The sequence below is a fragment of the Medicago sativa genome, chromosome 1 (genome assembly GCF_051527215.1).
Source record: "Medicago sativa cultivar Bolivia chromosome 1, Bolivia_mono, whole genome shotgun sequence".
Taxonomy (NCBI): domain Eukaryota; kingdom Viridiplantae; phylum Streptophyta; class Magnoliopsida; order Fabales; family Fabaceae; genus Medicago; species Medicago sativa.
In genome coordinates this window covers 78,361,034-78,370,801 of record NC_140749.1, presented here as the reverse complement: position 1 = coordinate 78,370,801, position 9,768 = coordinate 78,361,034, and the positions used below count along the sequence as shown (strand labels likewise).

Genomic DNA, 9,768 nt, shown 5'->3' with positions numbered 1-9,768 from the left:
ACTCCCTTATTTTTAAGTGTTTTATTTTATTCTATTGGTCAAGTCTTTAGTTATTTTATTTACAAGCTTGGTTTATATAACAGTTCCTCTAGGCTTGCTATTTTTATCATTTCTTTTTCACTTTTTCATCCACATAAATCTCTAATAATAATTTTTTCCGATACGAGTTGTCTTGCACTCTAACTCTTTTTTGTTAGTCACTATATTATATATATGAAAAGTTAGTTGTTAGTTTTATTTGTATGTATATGCAAAAATTCTAAATACAAATATATAAACAAAATATAACAACACCCGCATGTTGTGCGGGTCAGGATCTAGTTTAATATAAAATACACAAGTTTCAAAATAAACTTATTATTTTGAACTTCTTAACTACTGTGTATACCCGTGTCAAGCACGAGATTTTTTTTTTTTATAATTAATTGTACTTGCAGTGAGTACAATATCTGAAACTAGGGTCTAAAATTATTTAGGTCATGGCTTGATAATGCTCTCAAGAGGGGTATTTATAACCTTTCGTGGGCTTGTAATTCTGTGACTTAATCCCCAGAATTCTGCTCTTTACCCAAATAGATTTGCTCATTCCCAAAGTAAATGACCAAAATGGCCCTGCGTGAGTTAACTCCCGCAGCATGAGTTAACTCACGCTAGTGCAAATCTCAGCGTGAGTTAACTCACGCTAGTGTAAATCTTGTGTAAATCTCTGCGTGACTTAACTCACGTAGCGTGACTTAATTAACACAAATTTAACACTAGCGTGAGTTAACTCACGCAGAGGCATTTTGGTCATTTACTTTGGGAATGAGCAAATCCATATGGGTAAAGAGCAGAATTCTAATCCCCAAGCAACTTGGGCCTTAAGTCACTTTAGAGCGTTCTAGAAGCTTGATGAGGTGGCGCCCTTAGGGGGACACACCTAGGACTTATGGGCCCTTCTGAAAGGCGCATGAGCCTCTGGAGTGAATGTGCGCCCTTAAGGATAAATTGACGGTCCACAACCTCCCAAGCACGAGTCTTCGGACAAGGCGAAGTGATGAATTGGGAAATTGTCGTTCCGCAGCCCCCCAAGCACGAGTCTTGAGACAAGGTGAAGTGATTAATTATGAATTTGATGGTCCATATTGAGGGCTTGATCATAGAGCGTGGGCAATGTCTTTTAATGGCGCCTTATCCTTTGTTGTTTTGATGTTTTTATCGGGCGATCTTTTCATGGCGTCGTAATACTCTTGTTCGTAGCTTAACTTTATTTTTTGTCATGAATGTGGTTCTTTGTTGATCTAATTCTGATGTAACCTTAACAGGGCGAGCCCTTCAAGGTGCCCTCATCACATTCTAAATTTCTGGTGGAATATTTATTGTTTGAGGCAATGCAGTTTTTATTTTGATTTGCTTTAGTGGTTTGAATTCCTCTTCCTTTTTCTTCTAAAGTTTTCTGTACTTCGTAATTTTGTGGTTGACTTCTTCCTCAGTTATTTCGCCCTTTTTTCTCGGACGGGCTTTTCTTCTATGACCATGTTTAGGGAAGACCTCTATATGAGGTTTTTTTTTTCCCTTCTACGACCCTTTTTAGGGAACACCTCTATATGAGGTTTTTTTTTTCCTTCTACGACCCTTTCTATGGAAGACCTCTATATGAGTTTTTTTTTTTTTTTTCCTTCTACGACCCTTTTTAGGGAAGACCTCTATATGAGGGTTTTTTCTCTTCTACGACCCTTTTTAGGGAACACCTCTATATGAGAATTTTTTTTTCTTCTACGATCATTTTTAAGGAAGACCTCTGTATAAGGATTTTTTTTTTCTTCTACGACCCTTTTTAGGGAAGACCTCCATATAAGGTTTTTTTTTTCTACGACCCTTTTTAGGGAAGATCTTTTTACAACTACAATTTGGCGTAACTATTTCCTTATTAGAAAAGTTATTTGCAAACAATTCAATAAGACAATAACCGCAATATCATTTCCACATAGAACTGGTTCTTAGTCTTCATTATGGGGAGTCTAATTAAAGAAAATTGCTGTTGACACATTCCATTTGGCTGGGACACACATGTAAAATACGCTTTTGCCCCCTCGGCAGTTAACTGCCGAGGAATTTGAAATCCGGCTGCAGTTAACTGCCGAGGAATTCCTCGGTAGTTAACTGCCGAGGAAAGCTGTTTCATCAGATGAAACAGTCACCTGCTCCCCCTACACACTATTTTCTCATCACCTTCCATACAACTCCAATCCAACCCAAAATCCTAAATTTTTTTCCATCAAATCTTGCTCCAAAATGATTCAAGCATCAAGCATAGGATGATTCAACACACTTTTGACGTAAAAAAACAGGTATTGTGCATTTTATTCGGTTTATTTTTTGGAAATGTTACACTGTCATGGTTGGTTTACAACGTCAGTCACGTAACACTGGCATGGGGAATCTCGGCAGTTTACTGCCGAGGAAATCTTCGGTACCTTACTGCCGAGGAAAACTTCGGTAGTTAACTACCGAGGAACTCTTGGGAAAAAATTTTGGTGCGAAAAAATGGCAGCTACTGCCATTTTTTCCAAACTTTTTTTTCTTTGTTTTTTTTTTTGTTTTTTTTGTTTTAGTTCATTATGGCATTGATGTTTATGCATTAGTTAGTTGTTAATTCATATTTATGTGTTGTTTAATTATAGTAATGACCGAGAACGCGGAAGATGTTTCGGAAGAGACAAAACATAATTTTGTCCAAATTTCCGGAGATGTCAAGCCGCCTAAGGTTGAAGTCAAACCAAACATTGAACAAGCTTCTAAATATGTTAGCCCCGGTGTCGTCCCACTTCAAGCCCACGAAGTGGACACGGCTAGGTTTTTTTCTGACGACATTAAGTTTCAAGATAGAGAAGAATTGCTTGGGTGGGTACGGTGTCAAGCAAATAAGGCGGGATTTACAATTGTTACACAAAGATCAAGCTTGATCCATCCAATATTGCGCCTAGTGTGTGAAAGGAGTGGAGCTCACAAAGTGCCTAAAAAAAAACCAAAGCATGCGACAACGGGCTCAAGAAAATGCGGGTGCTTGTTCATGATTAGTGGATATCAAAGTACGCAAACAAAGGAATGGGGATTGAACATTCTTAATGGAGTTCACAACCATGCGATGGAGCCGGCTTTAGAAGGACACATTCTTGCCGGTAGATTAAAGGAGGATGACAAGAAGATTGTACATGACTTGACCAAGAGCAAGATGCTTCCAAGAAATATTTTGATACACTTGAAGAACAAAAGACCACATTGCATGACAAATGTGAAGCAAGTGTACAATGAACGTCAAAAAATATGGAAGGCAAATAGAGGTGACAAGAAGCCGTTGCAATATCTAATCTCGAAGTTGGAGGAGCACAACTATACTTATTACTCAAGAACACATGGTGAAAGTAATACAATCGAAGATATCTTTTGGGCTCATCCAACATCCGTTAAGTTGTTTAACAATTTTCCAACGGTTTTGGTTATGGACTCCACCTACAAAACCAACTTGTATAAGATGCCAATGTTTGAGGTAGTTGGGGTAACTTCGACCGATTTGACATATTCGGTTGGGTTTGGATTCTTGATGCATGAGAAAGAGGAAAACTTTGTTTGGGTTTTAAAAATGTTGCGTAAACTTCTTACTTCAAAGATGAATATGCCTAAGGTGATTGTTACCGACAGAGATGGGTCTTTGATGAAAGCGGTTGGAATTGTTTTCCCAGAAAGTTATGGTATGAATTGTTACTTTCATGTGCAAGCAAATGTTAAACAAAGGTGCGTCTTAGATTGTAAATATCCTATGGGAAAAAAGGATGGGAAAGAGGTGAGTAATCGCGATGTTGTCAAGAAGATCATGAGGGCATGGAAAGATATGGTTGAATCGTCCACTCAAGAGTTATATGCAAATGCATTAGTGGAGTTCCAAGATGCTTGTAGTGATTTCCCACCTTTCCTAGCCTATGCCATGACCACCTTGAATGAAGTGAAGGAGAAAATAGTGAGGGTATGGACAGACCGTGTGTTGCATCTTGGTTGTAGATCCACCAATAGGGTAGAATCGGCTCATGCTTTGGTGAAGAAATATTTAGACAATAGTGTGGGTGATTTGGGTACTTGTTGGGAGAAAATACATAACATGTTGTTGCTTCAACACACTGCGATACAAACAGCCTTTGGTCAGAGCGTTACCGTGTTGGAACATAGATTCAAAGATGTCACTTTGTACTCCGGCTTAGGTGGTCATGTGTCTAGATATGCTTTGGACAACATTGCTATGGAAGAGTCACGTTGTAGGGAAACGTTGTGCATGAACAAGGAAATTTGTGGTTGTGTTCAAAGGACATCTTACGGCTTACCATGTGCATGCGAAATTGCAACTAAACTCCTTGAAGAAAAGCCAATTTTATTGGATGAGATACACCACCATTGGCAAAGGTTACGCATGGGAGAAGAAAGTAATGAACTTGGTTTTTCGGTGGATGATGAGTTGAAGGGTATTGTAGAACGTCTCAAGAAACTCCCTTTCCAAATGAAGCTTGAAGTCAAGGAGGCTTTGCGGCAATTGGCATTTCCTGAAACCACCATGATGTCTCCACCACCACAAAAAGCAACAACCAAGGGAGCCAAGAAAAAAGTGGACATTGCGAGGTCTAAAGGAAGAATTACATCCACTAGCCGGATCCCTTCTTCTTGGGAGGTTGTTGATTCCCAAAATCCGGATAGTCAACCGTCACCATCACCAACAACATCATCATATAAAAGGAAAAAAGGTGCTCGTCTTGGTAAAGCACCAATTTCCCCACTTCCACCACCTTCTCGGTATCCAAAGCCTAAGGCTATCCCGGTTATGAGGCCTATTGATTATATGCCACGCTTCATGCTTCCATTTATTGAAAAAGTGGTGGATGTTATTGGCGATGGACATTGTGGATTCCGGGCTATAGCCGAGTTCATGGGCTTAACCGAACAAAATCATCTCATGATTCGTACACATCTTATTCAAGAATTAAAAGATCATAGAGATGATTATGTTGAAGTATTTGCGGGTGAGGATCGTTATAACTACATTTTAAATGGCTTACATCCTCCCGCAAATACAAAAAGTTGTGCACATCTTGTTGATAAGTGGTTGACTTTTCCGGACATGGGGCACATTGTTGCCAATTATTACAAAAGGTGTGTGGTTGTGTTGACAAATCTTGAACTTGGTAACTCGGAATCTTTTTTTCCACTAAGAGGGCCACCACCGCCGGGTAAGCAAAAAACTCCCATCATGTGCCTTGGGGTAATTCCTAATCACTTTGTGCTTATTTACTTGAGGAATGGTTGTCCACTACCTCCATCATCTACGGAGTGGCACAATCACAAGAAACAAGATGCGGTGACTTGGGAAGATGAGTATTTGGATCAACATGAGTTGTTCCGAAAGCTCATGGCTATTGAAAGTGGAAACAAACCGCCGAAACCACAAAAGGAATCAAACAAAGCGGCGCCTATTTTGTTGGACACTCCCGAAAAACCAAAGCAACAATTTGAAGTTATTGCGAAAGATGAGGAAGATTTTATGTCACTTGATCTTCTCCAATCACTTGGCAATTAACTAGGGATTTTTTTGTCGGTGTTAGTCCTTTTTTTTGGTAGAAATTACACCGACGTATATTTTGGGGTCAAAATTGTAATGCCAATTTTTTGTGGCCAATATATAAGTAACATTATGTAAATGATATTGATATATATGATAATATGACTTTTATTGACTTGAAACTAGTGCAATACTTATTTATAGCTTATTAATGTTTACGCATTTGATTTATTCGTTATTACATTCCATTTAATTTTGTTCTAATCTATGATTATTTTGTTAAAGCTTTTGTCAAGTGAAACATGTCAGAGGTTGCAAGAATTGAAGGTCGTGTTAGGTATTGCGCGTTTAAAAAGACGGTTAAGGTTATGATAACACCGACGGACTCTATTGATGATTTGAAGACACAACTTAACACTTATTTTGAGCATCTTGGTGAAAATCAATATACACGTCACTTGTCTGCTCTAATGCCAATGATAGACCTAGGAGAAGATAGAGATGAATTCGCATGGAAAACGGCAAGCTATATGCCTTGGCTTATTAAAGACGATAGCGACGTCGGATTTATGTTTAGGAATATGGTGGAAAATAATGTATTATATATATATGTTCGTTCCATATGCAATTGTAATGAATGTAAGTAGGGATTTAATTTAATGATGTGTAATGATGTGTAATGACTTGTAATGTGTTGTTTGATTATGGACACTATGTTCCGTTTTGATGAATTTCAAACTTTTGTGTGGTTTGAACCAAATGTCGGTTTGATTTAATTATGGACATATGTAAAAGATATTGTATTTTTCTTGTTTATGACCGAGTTTCATTGTTGTATAATTTGAATTGCATATGGAAATGCTCTGGTAAAATTACAGGTAAAAACTGGCCGAAAAATGGCTTGGAAATGCTTAGCATTAATGCAGAACCTGCTGTCTGCATAAATGCTTTCCTCGGCAGTTAACTACCGAGGAATTCCTCGGCAGTTAACTGCAGCCGGATTTCAAATTCCTCGGCAGTTAACTGCCGAGGGGGCAAAAACGTATTTTACATGTGTGTCCCAGCCAAATGGAATGTGTCAACAGCAATCCTAATTAAATGTACTCTTCAATGGCAGGCAGAGACTACCATTAAATAAAGTGTGCTTCATGTGAAAGCAAACAACTTTTGGAAAAATAACACGAGCACAACAATAACCTTAAATTGAAAAGCTTGGTTACCCCACCCTCCTACCAACTCAAAATGAGATTTTTCAATTCCTAACAATGTTTTTTTCTAAGAATTCAACCTCATTTGACCAAATATATACATAGAGAGATGAGACCAAATATAAGTAGGTCAGGGTTTGTCAACAATTGATTCTTTCTTTTGCAGCATACATAGAAGTAGGTCAGGGTTTGTTAATATGGTGACAAAGTTTGAGGTGATACACATAGGCCACATGTTTCATCGTAATTTGCTTTGAGGATAAAAACATTTCGAAAAGGAAAGTAATAGCGACAACTTTAAAATTTTCTTTTCAACACTCTTTATATACTAAAATTCAAAGATTTGGATTTGCTACCGTAAAATTATCATGCAGTTACATGCGATAATCAAACTTAACCATTAATTTAAGATCCGACCCATTCATGTTACACAATCGGTAAATTAACGTTAATGATCTCTATCATTGGTTTGAGATCCATACCACAATTACATAACAATTCAAAATTTGAAATTCAAGTAGGTTCCATCATTGAATTTCACCGAGAGTATTAGAAAAGGAGTGTTAGGGTAAGTGTTCTAACACTACTTTATGAAAACGATGGATGTGGTAGGAAATGATTTGTGGCAGTGGTAGGTGTTATTGGTGAGTGGTGAACAACTTTTCTACACTTTGAAACAGGAAAGTCAGAACCTGAAGAGAGTACAAGATCCCTTTTCTTGCTTAAAGATGAAGGATTGGGAGATGAAATTGAAATTGGAGGAATCTCAATAGAGTTGAGTTGTGGAGGTGGATGTTGCCACTGTGGTAATGGTCCAGCTAGAAGAAGAGTCTGCAACAATGGTCCAGCTTCTACCACTGCCTTCAAAAGTTTCCCTTTCTCTGGCAATGGTTTCTTTTCTGCTAATTCTAACACTGCTTGAAATGGTGTTGGAAGTGTGGTTGAACTATTTTCTTCACAATCAGAAGAAGCATTTTGTGTTGAATACTCATTTTCACTTCCTGATTTGTTGTCTATTTGAAACTCTTGTTTTTCAAGCATTAGGTTCTGGCATTTTGCTCTAGCTTCATCTCTTTCTTTGATAACTTTGCTCAAAAGATCATTGGCATGAATCAATTCACATTCTTTTCTTGTAATCTCTTCCTTAGTTGACACAATAGTTGCTTCTAGCTCCAAAGTTGTGTAAAGAAGTGAATGCTTCAAGTCCTCTAATAATCCCTGCAATTTCAAGAATGAAAACAACAAAATTAATCAAATAAGTGAATAAAAAATATAGGGAAATTTCCAAGAAAATAAATACCTCATCATGGTTATAGAATTCCCAGGTAAGAGGGCTACATTCATATTCCATTTGGTTTTAGCAAGAGATGGGAGAAGAATATTGTATTGGATATTCAAGTGAGGAATAATATTGCAGTAGAGTATATCATGGTGCCTACTCTCCTTATATTCTTGCCTTAACTTTATTTCATGGGACAAAGAGTTGAAAAATAAGACACAAAAGGCCAAAAAACTTAAAGCACAAAGGCCAAATGGTAAGTGAAGTGCATTTAACTTTTTACAAATATATGCACCATGTCTCCACAAGGACTATAATTCGGTGGGGATAGGGACTAAATCATAGAGGGAATGTGATTTTATTTCATATAGGTCCAACTTGTACCCTAATCCTCTTCATATTAAACCTTTTAGGTAGCGGCGTATTATGGCACGTGTGTGTGTGTTTGTACTTTGTACTTGTAAAACTGAGAGTAAATTTGAGTATGATAAAATTATTAATTCGTGTGTGTTCCATTTGGTTTTGGTTTATCCACTTTAATTAAATTGTATATTTAAGCAACAATGTTTGAGATAATTTAGGTCTCTTCTACCTTAATCAAATGTTTTATTTTTTATTCAATTATGAGAATAAAGCAAAATTAAAATCATCAAGAGAGTTTAACATATATTGTAGTCCTATACGACTTAAAAGATTAAATCTTTATAATTGGACGTCTAGAATATCTAGCTAACAAAAATTTGTTAATGAGAGGGCTCATTGCTATGAATACTTTTGTGTTTACAAATCTTTTTTTTAACTGTTGTGGTATCCTTGTTTAGTTTTTGTTTCACATTAATATTTTCATTTATCAGAAAGGAAAAAAAATAAGTGATCTTGATAAGTTGATGTATATGTTGTGTGCAAGTGTGAGTTATATGTCCCACATCGGATAGAAAAGTGGAGGTTGAGTACTTTATAAGTGAGAGGACCCATAAACTCATTGCCTTAAGGTTTTGGGTAAGAGTGTGGTGTCTCTCTCGCTTGTATGATTGCTCTGCCTGGATGTGGATGGTCCCCCTGGCTCCCCTTGTAACCCAACCTTATTAACCCAACTTATATTTATATAATATATATTTATAAGGGATTAATGTTAACCATCATTTTTTTTTCTGATATATGGTCAAGACTAATTAACATAAAAAAAATAGAGTCTAGTTTGAGGGGATTAATGTTAACTGGTGGCTCCCCTTATAACCCAATAGTATAACTGGCTCCCCTTGTAACCCAACAGTATATATAAGGGATTAATGTTAACCATCATTTTTTTTTCTGATATATGGTCAAGACTAATTAACATAAAAAAAATAGAGTCTAGTTTGAGAAATGATTAAAGGCATGCGATCGTAATTCCTTTTGCTTTGTGTGTATATGCTTTGGATTTCTTTTTGACTAAAAAGAGGATTTTGTTATGGCTTTATTAGTTGTTATATATCACGCCATATACCATACAATAGTACACTAAATAAAGCATATATGTATTTATATTGTTGTTCCCTTTCCCTCCTAAATTATCATTCCCTCCATCATTGATTCATTTCCATGTTCTCACTCAAATCGCTATAATGCAATGTTGTATGCTTCTCTTGTCAAATGATAGTGACACATCAACTTTAATTTTAACTCAAATCTCTAGCCAATTTTGAGTTAACCTCTTACTA

The 9,768-nt window shown here is 36.8% G+C and overlaps 1 protein-coding gene across 1 annotated transcript; it reads right to left on the bottom strand.

Moving 5' to 3' along the window:
• Positions 1–7,166: 7,166 nt before the first annotated feature.
• On the bottom strand, positions 7,167–8,323 carry LOC146957770 (uncharacterized). Its single transcript, XM_085738893.1, has 2 exons — positions 8,090–8,323; positions 7,167–8,007 (listed from the first exon to the last, which is right to left on the bottom strand). Exons 1-2 carry the CDS (start codon positions 8,138–8,140, stop codon positions 7,378–7,380), a joined length of 681 nt encoding a protein of 226 aa, XP_085595019.1. The 5' UTR covers positions 8,141–8,323; the 3' UTR covers positions 7,167–7,377.
• Positions 8,324–9,768: the final 1,445 nt, after the last annotated feature.

Coding starts and splice junctions, on each gene's coding strand:
- LOC146957770 (XM_085738893.1), bottom strand. CDS start 8,140: ATGGAATATGAATGTAGCCCTCTTACCTGGGAATTCTATAACCATGAT. Junction 8,008..8,089: donor AATTCTATAACCATGATGAG/GTATTTATTTTC, acceptor TTGAAATTGCAG/GGATTATTAGAGGACTTGAA.